This window comes from Eschscholzia californica, unplaced genomic scaffold (assembly GCF_041429995.1).
Source record: "Eschscholzia californica isolate CP2 unplaced genomic scaffold, dmEscCali1.0.p SCAF_1, whole genome shotgun sequence".
Lineage (NCBI taxonomy): Eukaryota > Viridiplantae > Streptophyta > Magnoliopsida > Ranunculales > Papaveraceae > Eschscholzia > Eschscholzia californica.
In genome coordinates, this window is record NW_028238198.1 from 41,415,154 (window position 1) to 41,431,677 (window position 16,524).

General features: G+C 34.0%; 1 protein-coding gene across 2 annotated transcripts; it reads right to left on the reverse strand.

The window, feature by feature from the left end:
• Positions 1-1,817: 1,817 nt before the first annotated feature.
• LOC147566896 (uncharacterized) lies at positions 1,818-6,409 on the reverse strand. Of its 2 annotated transcripts, XM_086653473.1 has the most exons (8): positions 6,229-6,409; positions 4,832-5,112; positions 4,501-4,707; positions 4,305-4,394; positions 4,091-4,195; positions 3,721-4,002; positions 2,709-2,783; positions 1,818-2,026 (listed from the first exon to the last, which is right to left on the reverse strand). In XM_086653473.1, exons 2-7 carry the CDS (start codon positions 5,087-5,089, stop codon positions 2,754-2,756), a joined length of 972 nt encoding a protein of 323 aa, XP_086509599.1. In that variant the 5' UTR covers positions 5,090-5,112; positions 6,229-6,409; the 3' UTR covers positions 1,818-2,026; positions 2,709-2,753. The 2 variants fall into 2 exon arrangements, with proteins under 2 accessions (XP_086509599.1, XP_086509600.1); XM_086653474.1 differs by lacking the exon at positions 4,501-4,707 and having other exon boundaries at positions 6,229-6,400.
• Positions 6,410-16,524: the final 10,115 nt, after the last annotated feature.

Below are 16,524 nucleotides of genomic sequence, written 5' to 3' on the forward strand. Positions count from 1 at the left end.
TAGACGAGGAAAGTTGTATTATTCTGACTTAGTATATGAAAGCTCTAGTAAATCACGTCAGACATTAGTAGTGAACAGTTCTAAAAACAAAAATAAAGCTAAAATATAGTTATGACACCGACATTTGAGGCATGCCTCCTTCGGTTACCTTCAGAAATTCTTTCCATCGTTATATATTAAATACGATTTTTCAAGTTTTCAGTGTGATGTTTGTGCACTTGCAGAAAGTCATCGTGCAACATTTCTGTTAAATTTAAATAAAAGTCCAACTCCTTTTATGATCTCACATTCTGCTGTTTGTGGTCCATCTAAAGTTCCTACTTTGGGTGGATCATGGTGGTTTTTACCTTTATTGATGATTGCACTGCAATGACTTGGTTGTAGTTGATGACATCTAAAAGTGAAGTAAAGGTATTATTTCAGAAGGTTGATAAATTATTTAGTCCCCAATACAACGCAAATGTCCAGATACTTCGTAGTGACAACAGGGGAGAGTATGTAGATCATGAACTTCAAACCTATTTGGAATCTCATGGTATTGTTCATTAAACTACTTGTCCAAATACCCCTCAACAAAGTGGGGTCGCTGAAAGAAAGAATCGTCACTTGTTAGAAGTTATCGGTGCTATATTGATTGAAGCACATGTTCCATTATCTTATTGAGGAGAATCACTTCTTGCTGCATTCTATTTAATTAATAGAGTACCTTCTTGTACTGTTAAGTTTAAGACTCCTTTTTAAGCTCTATCGGATGTTACAACGTCTCTAACAATTTCAAATTTACCTCCCCGTATCTTTGGTTGTGTAGCATTTGTCTATCTTCATAAGCACCTATGTACAAAATTAACTCCAAGGGCATTAAGATGTCTATTCATACGGTACACTACAAATCAGAAAGGGTACAAATGTTATCATCCTCCAACTAAATGGATGTTTGTTACATTGGCTGTTATCTTTCATGATATTATTTTTCACCTGAGTCGGAACTTTAGGGGGAGAAAAAAGCAAGAAGTTCTGACTCTTGATTATGAAGAAACAAATAATTATGTAAAAGGGAATAACATTGGATCTAATTTTGAAGTAAATTTGATTCCTGAAGAATAATGAAAGCAAGAAATGAAATTCTAGAATTACCACCAGCTGAATCGATGAAAGAAAATGTTAATGAAATCGTTGAACAAACTGTGGATTTGTCTCAATTGAAGCCACTACACCAGGGGTCGGTAATACACCAAACTAATCCCTTGTCAAGGATGTCCATGAAACACCTTCTGAACTACCTAGGAAAATATTACCACGGTGTCAAACAAGAAGTATTCCTAAACCGACATATGAACCTGAGTTGTCTAGTAGAATCAAATATCCAGTGAGCCAATATGTGTCAGACCATCGATTCACTACAAAACAGCCGTCCTTTAGTTACGGGCCCTGGCCGTAGCTGTTACCCGATATTCCGTAACAAATGATATCTTGCTACGACCTGCATTTCGTAACTAATGTTGCCGTCACAAAAGGTTTTAGCTACGAACTGCTTGCTACGACTTAATCCATAACTACTAATTTAAACCTTTTGCTATGGATTTTGTCGTAACTAAATGTTCAAAAATATTTGACCGTTCACTGTCTACTTGTTATGGAATTGTTCGTAGCAAAAAGTCACTTATTTAAAATAATATATTACTGTTGAATGTCCATTAGCTACGAAAGCATTCGTAGCAGAAAAATGACAATTTTCAAGGCCCACACCGGTTCGCATTCATTAATCGTAACCCTGTTCAACCTGTATCTATTCATATATATAACTAAAACACATACAATAACATCTCAATCATCTGTTTCATTCATTCATTAAAAATCTTTCATACAAACGTCAAAGTAAAATACCTACCAACTAAATTTACCAAAATATGAACGTAATATATTGAGTAAACAATCCAAACTAACTAATGTCATCATATCTAAAAGTTCAACGTACTATATATTAACAAAAAGGATCTCGTACGGATATTCACTTCTCCAGCTTTTCCTGCAACAAGAGATAATATTTTATTAGAATTTAATGAGAAACAATGGTAATTCAATAAAGTCAAGAATGTAATCATCTTTTGCCATCAAATGTAACATTCACGATTCCAAAATGCTAACAAACAATGTACAAAACTATTTATAGAGCCTTGAGTATGATACCCTAACCATTCATTACAAGATTCAATGAAAATCTAAATGTAAGCAACCTAACAATGAGTAAATAATTGTGTAGAGTTAAACAGATGAATACTAAAAACATCTCTTACGATAAAAGCTGAAAGCCAAATGCAGAATACAGCTTAATTAATAAAATGAGTCACAAACAGCAACATTGACATTCCATATTCTAAAGTAGAGATGAACACTTATATGAGCAACATGATGTCTGTTAGATTCATAATTATGAAAGTATACCAATACAAATTTTTTAAGATATATATTCATCTTCAGTTTCTACATTAAAACCTAAAATTCATGTGTTTATAACTTTCTGGACTGCAACAAAAAAATAGGCTTTCTACAAACTTAGGAAGATTTTTATGGAGCCTAATGTTTCTTTAAATGACTCCCTACTGTGATAGGTACTCTAAAACTACTGCGTCATTGTCTACCACATTGATGGAGATACTGAAACATACGGCAAATTTAAAATATGTAAGAAAGTAAACGAGAAGACGTACCAATGCATACTCTGGTAACTTTCTGAAATAATAGTATCATCATCATCATTGTGCAGAGTTACACGATGAAGTACCCTACAGATAGTTAAGGTACTCATTATTTCTTGATAATTAAGAATGCTTAGAAACAAATTTTTTATAATAATAGCTGAAAGAACAAATTAAGTTGGCACTTCTAATAGTAATTGCTAATGTGAGTAACTGTATTTCTAATGTGAGTAACTGCATTTCTAATTAAAAGGCTGCTAAATCAGTTTGTTGAATTCTGTTAAGAATCATTGGCATGTTATCATGGCTAGACGACAACGAGAACGTTCTAAGCTCTATGGCAAGAGAAGTATTAGTACTAATTCAGCTGGAATTTATAACTCAATATCATCATCAACAACTAGACCTTTTTGCTTAGGTTACTCCAATGACTTGGAAACTAGTAGTACTCATGGTATTAATATTGAGTTCCAAAAAAGTCTTCGCCCGGACGAGATTTTCGCAGGAGCTTACCCTTCTCAATGGGACTTTCATGAAGGTGGAATAACAACTAAAGCATCCAACCCATTACTAACAAGTAATTTAGGTAATGGGATGAGAGGAAAGAATATCTTTAGCAGACCTAATTCTTCTAATACTTACTGCATCATGGAAAGATCATCTCTTACTCGTTCGAACGATAATTCGTCACATTATTCTCCATCCGTCTATGCCGGGTACTGGTACCCGAATCTAGGAACAATAAATGGAAATCCAAATTACTACTCTTATAGTAATATTAGTGCCTTCTTACACTTTGCATCTAGTATATGTATAACTGCTTTCTACGCAGTTGTGTTTTATTTAGGCTATGGTTGGGTCAGGATTCCTAGTTTTCAGTTTGGGGAATTAAGTGTTTGTATAGGAACGCTTTAATGCCTTAGATATTCCTTGTACTCTTTGGGTTCAGGTCCCCTTAAGCAATCCAATATGTACAAAAACGAAAAGATTTGCATAAACAATGTAATATAAAATACATGTGTACCTGACTAGATAGTCGATATAGCTCCTCCTTCATCTGATCTATAGTTGTGCGTAACATTTCAACCTGTTCACTCAAATTCTTGATCTTATCATCCTTGCTTGTGGAGCTAGAAGCACCTTGATCAACTCTATCGAATTTCATTCTAGGTCCCACAACCCCCCATCGCCCTTTTTTCTCGGGTCCTACAACTTTTGAGTAAATGTCTTTACCCAAGTCCACAGAAGATTCTTGAAACAAGACAACATCTTCAGCACCGGTGCTCAAAATCTCATCAATCTTCCTCTACATTTGTTAGTTTATATATAACAAAAATTTAGATTGAGTAATGAATAAGTTAATTTGAGTAATTGTAAGTGATCTAAAATCATACTATTCTCTCGTTTGCGACTTCAGAAGCTACTGTTCCATTAGACCGACGATGTGTTTTCTTGTAAATCATTGATCGTGTGACCTTTTCATTTGTTGCAGCCTCTATCTGTAAAAAGAGTAGAAATAAATGGAAAGAATAGAAAAATAACACAAAAAGATGACAGTTAGTTTACTTCAACGTAACTCTTTTTATGAATGAATTGTGTTGATTTTACCTCCTTAGCGTAATTCATATTCGATTTTGAACCGCCGATATGAGGATCCTTGCTCTTCGCTTTGTTTTTCTTGTTTGTCTCACTTGCCTTCTGCATAATGAAATTAAATTCACTCCTAATTAATTATACTATTCATTAGGTTAATGAAGTGTTTGTGTTTGCATCTGTGTATGTGTGAAACATAACGTATACAAACCTTGAAATGGGGGTCAGTATGCCAATAATGAACCATATTTTTCCATTGAGCTGGAATGACATTCTTTGGGCAGTTAGCATACCACTCAGTATTATTGCTATACGGGTCAAAATATTTCAACTTCATTCTGTACTTGTGAAGTCTCCAACTATGATTTAGAGTCGTGTCTATCCAACGATCACATTCTTCGGGAAAGTGAAAAATATTCTTAAAAAAACAAAAACAAAGAAATATAAACAGCGAATCTAAAGAATTCATATATACAATTAAAGAGAAAGGGAGAAAAGACAGAGATAAAAAAAGATGGAGAGAGATAGAACATCAAAATTACCTCCAAGTCATCTTTCACCCGCCTTACCCTTTCTGCCTTATCTTCTATTTTACTCCACACAGGCTCATCAAAAGGGAAATATTCACCATCTTTAGCTAGCTTTCCAACATAAGCAGCTAACTCTGTAGAATTTTTACCATAAGGAATTCCACCCTCAATAGTTAATGTAAGTTTTGTTCCAGGTGGGATTTTTGACAAAAATTCCAACTTAGCAAGACCTCTTGTTCGCTTAAGAGCTCGTGGTTGTTCGTCGGCCATCACCTTCCAAGTAGTCTTCGATCCTGTAATACGTAAGGCTAATAAGTAAAATCATATTTGTAAACATAATTGAAAAAGAAATAACTTCAAGTGAAAGAGAGCCTAAGATCACATTTATAATAGGTAAGATCACATTTATAAACCTATTTGAAAAGAAATAATCTTAAATGGAAGAAAAATTTATACTAATACTTATGATAACAATTACAATAATCTAACTCAAAAGTTATCATTTATAAGCATACGTGAAAAATAAGGCTAATAGGTAGATCTTATTCCTATAAAATAACAATTAAAGTTGACACTTAAATATCAAAATCCTCATCTTCGTCCTCATCTTCATCCTCATCTTCATTCTCATCTTCATTCTCATCTTCGTCCTCATCTTCGTCCCCAATTATATCTTCTTCATCTTCCTCGGTAACATCTTCAATATAATCATCATTAATGAAATTCACTGAACTAGTTGCTTCGGTACGACTTAAATTAAGTGGTGCTTCAGCCGTTGTTCCAACCAGATCATTCCTCACTAATGATATATCTACTTCATCATCAGCACCACATCCCAAGTTATAAGGTTGACTATCCAATAATTGATCATCTACCCCCATGTCAAACGTGTCTCTCGGCTTATTATTCAGACTTTTTGTCTTTCATTCCCTACTAGAAGTCTGAAACGTAAACCTCCTAGTTTGCTTGATATCTAAATCAAATGGAAAGAACAACTTTACAAACACTAAAATTCTTGATGTGTTCGGAACATAGTAACGAGAAAATCAATAATGGTGAGAGATTTACATCAACAAACGAACAAAAATCGTTTTACAGACACTCATACAATTTGAGTAAATATAAACATATACTTAGTTTTCTATTATCATCTCTCATAAATCACAATTAATTATTCTAGGTTTTTCCCATAGTCTCTATCTCTTTCCTTCTCTTTTTGGGTTACAGGAAGAAATTCATTCATCCACTTTTATACACAATAAACTGTAAAATTAGTAAAGAGAAGGAGAAGAGAAAGAACATAACAACCCTCTCTCTTTGATCATTGTGATTTAATCGAGAGAGAAATTTGGGAAATCAACTCAGAAAAACTTCATAGACAGAGAAAGAGGGGAAAATCAATGAAATACCTAACAATAAGCTGAACCCGTTCTTCTCCAACTTTCCTTCTCTCGATCGATTTCCCTTTGTCGATTTACAAGAAACCGATCTTCCTTCGGCTCAAGAAACTCCAACTCTCCTATGCATAAACCGTTCTTCCTTTTGCCAAAAAGAAACCCTGGTTTCAAACTCTCCCTCTCTAGGTCTTTCTATTTAGAAAATAGAAAAAAAAGTAATGGACGATTTGGGCACCACAAGTATTTCTATATTTTGTGAAAAGCACCCAATAATTGAGCTTCTTTTACACAAGGCACCCAAAGTTTTTGGCGCAAATAAAAAAAATTCCCGCAATTTTTTCCGCGCTAAACCTAATGAGTATCTGCTACCCTTTTTCCCCATTAACTACGGATTACTCGTAGCAAATGGCCACCAGTTGCTACGCCAAACTAACCGTAGGTGAAAGACACCTTCTAATTTTTTAAATGTTTGTGCGTGAGACGTACTTGAAACAGACCAATGTGTAGCAAATGAACACAACGGTCGTAGTTGTTGGCCCGCATTTGCTACAATACCATAAACTCCATAGCAAGTGGTGACAAGTAGCTACGATACTCGTTAGCCGTAACAAAAGGGGCGTAGCTAAAACCCGTCCGTTTCGTAGTGATTGTCAGAATCAAAAAAGTCATTTGTAAATCAATTATCTATTGTATCCATTCCTAACAATGTGCATGAAGCCTTGTCTGACTCAATAAAGTGACTATGAATGGGGAGATGAAATTCTTACAAAACAATGACACTTGGGAGCTAGATGATCATCCAGTTGATTAAAGTCCATTGGGATGTCAGTGAATTTAGATGGTGCAATTGAGCGTTACAAAGCGAGGCGAGTGACAAAAGGCTACACTCAAACTTATGGAGTCGCTTACACAGAAACATTTGCTCCAGTTGCAAAAATCAACACCGTTCGTGTCTTGTTAATAGTGAATATAGATCGTCCACTACAACAATTTGGTGTGAAAAATGTTTTTTTTATATGGGGGACTGTTAGAAGAAGTCTACATGGACCTTCCACCGAAATGCAAGATAGCAGAGATACGTAACCAAAAGGTGTGCATTGAAAAAGTCAATGTATGGATTAAAATAATCACGATGAACGTGGTTTGGAAGGTTCAAAAAGGCTACGAAGGAATTCGAGTATCAGCAAAGTAATTCTGACCATACCTTATTTAGAAAAGGTAAAAAGGAAAACTCACAACACATATTGTATATGTTGATGATATGGTGGTTACTGTGGATGATCTCGAAGAACAAAAGACTTTACAAAATTACATGTCTAAAGAGTTTGCGATGAAAAACCTTGGTGTGTTGAAATACTTTCTTGAAATTGAAGTATCTCGATCTAGTAATGAAATTTATCTATTCCCGAGAAAGTATACTTTAGATTTGTTACAAGAGGTGAGTATGCCAGCGTGTGAGCCGATTGATACACCTGTCGAAGAAGGATTAAAGTTATTCATTGACCCTAATCAGATACCGATTGATAAAAGAAAATATCAACGACTCGTTGGAATGTTGATTACTTGGTGAAGACGAGGCTAGATCTTCATATCATTAAGTATTGTTAGTCAATTTATGCACAACCCCGGTGAAAAACACATGAATGTTGTTGTACGCATTTTGAGATATTTGTAGGCGGCTCTTGGAAAAGGTATTTTGTTTACTAAAAATTCGAGTTCATAAACTATTGATGTATATATTGATGCAGATTGGGCTGGAGAAGTAAAAGGTAGGCGATCAACTGCAAGATATTTTACCTTTGTTGGCGGGAATCTAGTTACATGGAGAAGTAAAAAAACAAAGCGTTGTTTCACGTTCAAAGTGTAGAGTCTGAGTTTAGAGGTATGGAAGATTGCATATGTGAAGCATTATGATTAAGACTCCTCTTAGATGATTTAGGATATCCTCCAGAAAGACCAATTCGATTATATTGTGACAATAAAACAACATGTGATATTGCTCACAATCCAGTCCAGCACGACCGTACAAAGCATGTTGAGGTAGATCGATGTTTCATTAAAGAAAATTTAGACGACAACATTGTGGAGTTACCAAAGATCCGATCTTAAGATCAATTGACTGTCTGTCAACAAAAAAAAGATCAATTGCTGATGTTCTTACAAAAGCGATCTCAAATAGATTTTTTTTTTGAAATTGGAGGACAAGTTGGCATGTGCGATATCTATGCACCAACTTGAGGGGGAGTGTTGAAATATCTTTCCTATATTGAGATATTAGAAACTAGTAAATATTAGAAACAAGTTAAAATATTAAAAGCTATTAAATATTAGAAACTATTAGATATTAGTTACTAGCAACTTAGAAACCAGTAATATTCTAACTCTATAAATAGAGTCGTCTATTTCTTTTGAAAATCGTCAACGAATAAAACGATTTCTTTGATATGACATCTTTCTAGGAAATTTGAACGAACCTCGCTTCCCCCTTCTTCTTTCCAAGAAATTAGATATGCTTTTCCTTCCAAACTCCGATTAAACCAACCTCATCTTTTCGTAAAAATCATGAAGGAATAAAACAATCTCTCTGATCACTTTAAACTAGATTTGACCTCTCTTTCTTTTTCCTCTTTCCAAGAAATTAGATACAAAAATGATTGGGTGACTTCTTGGTGTACTCCCTGATACACTGCATAACTTAGTTTGTTAATAAGACAAGAGTTATTTTGGTCTTTTCATCGTCTTTTCAGATTGTAAAAAGACTAAAATATCCCTTGTCCTATTAGGGAAAGTACACCAGGGAGTGTACAGGGGTCCCCCTATCATCATTGAATTAGATATGCTTTTCCTTCCGACTGTTCCGTACTCACTATTAAACCAACCTACCTCATCTTTTCATAATCATCATTTACAAGAAACCCTTCCTACCAAGCTATGTTCTTCTAAATTTGTTTTCTCTCTTTGGTTGTTGAATACTTTATTCAAGTAATATAATATGGATAAGAGACTAAGTGTTGTTAATCATCAAAGAAAAACTAAACCTGCTGTCAAAGTTGTTCATATCTCAAACCCCATAAAGGTAAAGACTAGTGCTTCAGAATTCAGAGCATTGGTTCAAAAACTCACTGGCCGGGACTCCGATTTATCGGTTTCCACCGGTCTCTCTAACTTCTCGGATACCTGTGACACCCAAGGGTTTCAAACAGTTCCAAAGCATCACTATCATCAACTTGAGCAGAAAACTCGTGTTATAGTAAAAAATGATGATGATCATCATCAAGAGGTTCTTGCTAATGGATATAGCCAAAAGGTTGTTGATGGAGTAGAACAATACCCTTATAATAACATGAGGTTGAATTCTTCTGATATTAATGATTATTCATCAACTTTTGGGGTACCCTTTGAAGAAGATTTTTGTGTTCCTCAGAATTTGAGTTATGGGATTTTATTTAATCCACCAACCTTCTTATATGAATCACCTCATGGACATCAGCAGGTAGATCATATTTTGAACCCTAGCTTGATGCAGTATTAGTAGAGTAGTAAATTTGGTTATTTTATGTATTAGTCCTTGTTAATTTGTTCTATCCATCTTTTAATGAAGTAAATAAATAAGTTGTCTTCCATTTGCTACTACCTTTTTTCTTCAGCATTTTAGTTGTTATATGTACTAAATTTGGGTAAGATTATCTACCATCTCTATTTATCTATGAGCTAGGTTAATTTTTCATGTATTAAGAGAAATTTAAGATAAAATAACTAATTAACTTTGATACACAAAAACTTCATAATATAAGTGAGTTGAAGCTATATTTTAAGAATGTATATTCTTTAGGTGGCTTGTCATATGTAAATCGGTCGGTAAATGAAGTAGTTTTTAAGGGCGAAAAATAACATTAAAGAAGAAACACGTAGACATGATAGTGCAAATTTTTGGAAGGCAAACACACCAATTTTTATTTATTTTTGCTAAGTACCCTGGTGATATTGTAGTGATTTTTTGTTTTGTGAGGAAAATTTTCATATTAATTCTCATCCACACTGATGAGTTAAAGTGAAATGGTTCGGATTTTCCTAACAATATTGAAGAAAATCTCATTGATTTTCTTATTTTCAAATTAGGGTGGTGGTCAGATTTTCCGCCCTGAGCTACTTGAACTTCGTTGATGGAGCTTGATGGTGGCGGTAGACATTCGCTCTTGACTAATAACAGAAAAAAAAAGTGTACCCTATTTATTTTTTTTCATTTTATGCTATTACAAATTATATCTGTATGAAATTCAATGTGGTTAAGTGATAATAAAGCTTGAACCTTGTTATTAAGAAAAACATCTCCATGTTTTGGTGTACCGTAGACAACTTTGTGACTATTAAAATTTAATGTAAAAGTCAATATACACTTTGCACACATATTATGGATCCTTTGGAAAGTGAGATGCGATCATTGTTTTCAACACGAAATCAACGATCTCAATAAAATTATCAGAATGATTGAAAACTTCCCTAAAATCATGAAAAAACAAGAGAAAATCAAACAAAAAACTAACGAGAAATGGCAACCTCCGACTCAAAATTTCATAAAAATTAACGTTGATGCATCTTTTATTAACCTAACATCCAATATTGGAATTAGCTTGATTGTTCATAATGCAGAATCTAAATTTATAGCAGCTCAAGTAAAATCTACCAGAGCCAGAAATAGTGAAGAAGGAGAGGCTATGGCGATTTTATTCGGAATTGAATGGGCAAAAGAGAACCATCACAAGAATATCATTATAGAAAGCGACAATATCAATCTTATCAAACATCTTCACAATAAATATCACTTTCTTCACTGGCAATCCCTGATGCATATACGGAAAATTTGAGATAGTAAACACGAATTTGAAGCGGTGAAATTTGAGTACACAAAAAGAGAATGCAACTCCAGCGCAGATAAATTAGCGAAATGGGGGAATGTACCTTGTATGTTAGTCAATAAGTATTGTAATAACTTTGTTATTTAATATATGAATATCTAGTTCAACAAAAAAAAAAAAAAAAAAAGGTTCTCCTTGGTTTAAAGTTCTCTAAAAACCTACTTGCACATGTTTGTAGTATTAGTTGACGAAAGTGATCGTTATCTGCGTCGACTTCTAGTAAACGGAGTTAAATTTTTCTTGACAAATATCTTGATTAGGCCCCTTGTGGTGGGGAGTGCGAGTCCTATGGCCGCGCATGGCCCCCCATCACAAGGGGCTTATTTCTAGAAGACTAGAAGTTCCTTATATAGCCATATTACGTGATATTACACATTAAACGTATGTGGAAACTTAAACATAAGAAACATCACAACTTAATTGGTTTGTCGTTTGACTAAAGGAGAGAAATTTAATTAATTCTTCCACTGTCTTCCCAAATACTAACAGTTGATAACTTCATTAGATATGAGTTTTCTGGCTTTACTCCCCAACACAAATTGGTAATTGACCTTACCCCTTTAGATTTAATAAAAAGACATTAACGCTGTGTTTGAAGTGTTTAGAATAGAACATGATTACCAAGAAGAACACTTTCTTCACTTAAGTTCTATTAAATGTAATGACTTTGTCATTTGAGGCATTCATAAACAAGAATGATAGAGATAGATTTTCAGGTGCAACTTTTAGATAACCTGCATTTTATTTTTGTAAGCCAAACACAACCTTAATGTTTTTATTAAAATAATAAGTTTTTTTTTTGAGGAGAAATAACACTAAAAACAAATAAGTTACAATTCGTTCCAAAAAAGAAAACGAAAAATGTAAACAGCACATGAACAACACAAACTACCACTAATTAAAGTGGATGATGGAAAAAACTTGAAGCCAAATCATGGGCCACGTTATTAGCAGCACGAGGGCAGCAAGCATACTGAATATCAAAGGATGACGCGTGGCTTTTAATTTCCTCGAGATGTGGGATCAAACTCCAAGGGGTCAACTCAATTACCAATGAATGTCGAGGGAGTAAGCTAAAAAACTCTTAGACTATTGTGTTTCTTTTCATGAAAAAAAGAAATCAATTCCCATCCATTTTTTTCACACCTGCTTAATAAAAACTTTAAAACTTAACTGGAAGAATTAATTAAGCTATGCGGATAAAACTTCCTTGAATTCCAGATAAAGCTACATTAGTTTTTTTTTTTGATGAACAATACTCATTGGTAGTTCTGTCATGTTCCATTTGATTTATAAGCTATCATAAACTTCTTACCTCTTATCTTAACCTGTGAAAAATTCCATTGAATTCGTTCAAAACTGTTCCAATCAAAATTTGGTATTGGACTTCTAAATTGTGAGGAGCGACACTGATCTCCTTGATCATGAAGAGATTTTACGAGAGACTAGGAATCAATTCCAGAATCGAAATTGAAACTCAACCTATCATCCAAACACTTCCAAATTGACCCTAAATTTGTGACCAACAATAAATTTGACCCTCACATCTGCCCAACTTTTAAATTTACCCCCTAAGACCATGATTACTGATGTGAAGTTTCTCGCAAGTGCACGAAACATATGTGAATCAGTGAATATGGCACATATTATGAGGTCGATCCATGAGGATTTGATCAGATCTCAATATTAAACTAGAATAACTACTACTCAAATACGAGATAATATTTGAGAACTAAAAATTACAATATTTTTGTTTTGTTTGGAAATTGACTACGATCAACGATAATCATTCCATTTGGCATTGATACATCAAAGATGTGATAAGCTCGATACCCGCCCATTCAAACTCTAACAAGACCGGGCCTATAGCCCAACTAAACGATGGCCTAAAGCCCAACTACATTATTTATACCCTAATAATCCCAATTCAAATAACCAAAGAATTCCACCTTCTCTAGGATTCGAACCTGGGATCTCCAGGACTTTCTGGAGTTTATGTCAACATCTTGGAACCACTTGGGCTACCAACTGTTGACACATTTACAATTAAAACTATGAAAATGAAATAAAATTGTCAGATAAGCTATGATATGGTAAATCTAGGACTTGGGAATTCACCATTAACAATCATACTTAAATCTAATATCAAATCCAAACTATTATCTCTATCTTTATAACTAAAAATTGGTGAAAAACAGTAACTAATTTTCGGAAGATAAAAGAATAAAAAACCTTCATAATTAACAAAACCAAAAACTCACTCTACTTAAAATATCATGTAATTTGAATTCGGAATTGTTTGTTTCCTAGGCTAACCAAAGTACAACATTAAAGCTCATTGAAAGAGATAACTGTTAGTATTTTTCAATACTAATGGTTATGTGGACTTAATATGAGGTTCATAATATATAATATGTTGGCTATTTCGATTGAGGGTCCTTAGTGGTCTAATTAATTATTATGTGGACCTATTTAATATCAGTTATATTGTGTGGGGGGCATATTATATATGCATTGTGTAGAGCCCTTGAGTATTATTACTAAAGAATGATGGGCTCTTTAGTAATAATTTGGTAACTTCCAATAACTGGTTGGGAGTTCCGATTCATAAAGGGGCAAATCCCTGAACCAGAGAGATATAACTCTGATTTTGTTCTCTTCCCATTAAGACAAAATTACTACAGAGATCTCTCTAGGTTTGGAAGATTTTGCTTCATCATCATCATGGCTTCTAATGATTCAGGTTAGTAAATCATTTAAATTTCATCTCTCTGTTCATCAAATATGACTCCTGGATTTCATTGTTTAGACTTGATAATATATTTGATTCTTGTTTATAATGATGAATTATCCCAACAAGTGGTATCAGAGCCACTATTTGTATGAATTTTGAGATGATTTTATGTGTTCTGTTCACCATGTTTGTGATGTTTAAGATAATTTGTAAGAAACTGTTTTACCTTTAGATTATCCCTAAATCTGTTAGTTTCTGTGAATATTTGGGAGATCTAATATTTTATAGAACATCAGTAACTACCTTTATTTTAAATAATAAAGATCTTGAATGTTATCTTCTGTGATTCGGTTGATTTAGGGAGGAATAATAGAAATCGTAGTTATTTTTCCCCTATTCCTCTCCCCTAATCTCTCTGTTTGAATATTTAGGTAGTTGAGAGATATTGGGGTAGATAATATTCTTATAAATTCTCTGATGATTATTACTTTTGTAGAGAAAATTAAGTATTAGATACTGTTAATTTGGTTTAATGATTCTGTTAAGTGATTTAGGGATACATAAATACTTGATTATTTTTTGTCTCCCCTAATATAAAATTATATTATGTGAATAACTTTTAATAGAGATTCCGCTATATAGTATCCCTCTCTCATGGAATTATAAATCAAAATTATTCTGGATACAATAACATTTTTTTTAATACTTTTGGTTCCAAATATTTAGGTATATGTTTGGTTGATTATTATGAATGTTTAACAAAATTTGGGTGGAATTTCAAAAAATGTCTCTGTTTTACACATATATTTGAAATTCTTTATTTGATTATCATGAATTGACATTTGTTATACATGAAATATATTGATATATGTTGATACATATTGATAACCATTGTACATAAGGTTAGGCTATTAATTTAATCTTGTATCAAAATATTATTATTTTATTTTGACAAGAACTTAGATGGTTATTGCACTGATTATGACATTGAACTGACATGTCACCAAAGTGACCCCTGTTGGGTAAAATGTCATAGTTGATGCAGATAAACATGTCTTAGTCCATGTGAAGTGATCGGCCCAAAGGAAGGTCACTTTTACCGGTCTCAGGGAAGCCTTAAATTGCCTTATGACGAGGGTATGTGGTATACTTAGTTGTCATGCGAATATTATGTCGGTCCAAAGAAATGCATAATATTTGGCAGATCTTGTACCAATATCCGAGAGTATCACTAGTATGTTACTGTCTCTGTCCAAAGACTAGGTAGTAATGTTACACTTGATATCTTGAAATGGGCCCACAAATTGCAACTTTTGTTGTTTTCAATTGTTGTTAATTTTTGTCTGATGTAATTTGAACTCTAATTGAGCATATATGTATTTTGTTATTCTTTATTTTATAGTATCTGCAGTATCTGCAAACATGAACAACATTCCTGTGCTTAACGGCACAAATTTCAAGAAATGGAAAAAGCACGTGATGATTGTGCTTGGTTGTATGGATCTAGATGTTGCTCTCAGGACTGACCGCCCAGCACCTCTGACAGACTTAAGTAACTCTGAACAGAGGGTCGCTTTTGAAAAATGGGAAAGGTCTGACCGTATGAGCTTAATGATCATGCAAAACTCAATTCCGGACTCAATAAGCAGTGGCTTGACTGAGACGAGTGCTAAGGAGTTCCTTAAGCAACTTTCTGATCGCTTCACAGCGAGTGAGAAGGTGGAGATAAGCACTGCATTAACAAAGCTTGTCACCATGACGTACAAAGGAAAGGGGAACATAAGAGAGTACATTATGGAGAAGTCTAATCTGGTTTCCAAACTCAGGGAACTCAGATTGGAACTATCAGATGACATCCTTGTTCATTTGATCCTCATTTCACTTCCTGCTCAATATAACACACTGAAGATCTCTTACAATACTCAGAAGGATAAATGGAGTTTGAATGAGCTTATAGCACAGTGTGTTCAGGAAGAAGAGAGGATCAATCGGGAGATGTCTGAAAGTGCTCACTTAGCCTCGACCTCAGGAGTCAAGAAGTTTGCTAAGCGAAACAAAACTAAAGGTAAAGAAACTGCAGTGGGTGGAACATCACAGACTAAAGCAAAAGAAATACAGGTCTCAGGACCTTCCTGTTTCTTTTGTAAAAAGACTGGTCATGTGAAGAAGGATTGTTCAAAATTCGCCGCTTGGCTTGTTAAGAAGGGTATATTTCTGAACTTTGTTTGTTCTGAAGTTAATTTAGCTATTGTACCAAGTGACACATGGTGGATAGATACAGGAGCTACTACTCACATTAGTGTCACTATGCAGGATTGTCTCCACTACCGAACGCCGTCTGATGGTGAAAGATACATCTTCGTGGGCGATGGAACTATGGTTAAAGTGGAAGCTATTGGTGTTTTTAGAATTCAGTTATGTACTGGTTTTTATCTGTATTTAGAAAATACTTTTGTTGTACCGTCATTTAGACGGAACTTAATTTCTGTTTCTTGTCTGGACAAATCTGGTTTTACTTGTTCATTTGGAAATGGATTATTTAGTATTTCTCTAAAGTCTGATATTGTTGGTACTGGTAACTTAATTGATAAATTGTATCTATTAAACACCATAAAGTCTAATTGTGATGAAAATTTACATATTAGCACTTTGGGTACA

What these genes read in the sequence shown, in the direction of transcription:
- LOC147566896 (XM_086653473.1), bottom strand. Translation starts at nt 5,089, where the DNA reads ATGGCCGACGAACAACCACGAGCTCTTAAGCGAACAAGAGGTCTTGCT. An exon ending in GGGTGAAAGATGACTTGGAG is followed by an intron (nt 4,708 to 4,831) that starts GTAATTTTGATG and finishes TGTTTTTTTAAG; the next exon opens with AATATTTTTCACTTTCCCGA. An exon ending in TATATCGACTATCTAGTCAG is followed by an intron (nt 2,784 to 3,720) that starts GTACACATGTAT and finishes AACTATCTGTAG; the next exon opens with GGTACTTCATCGTGTAACTC.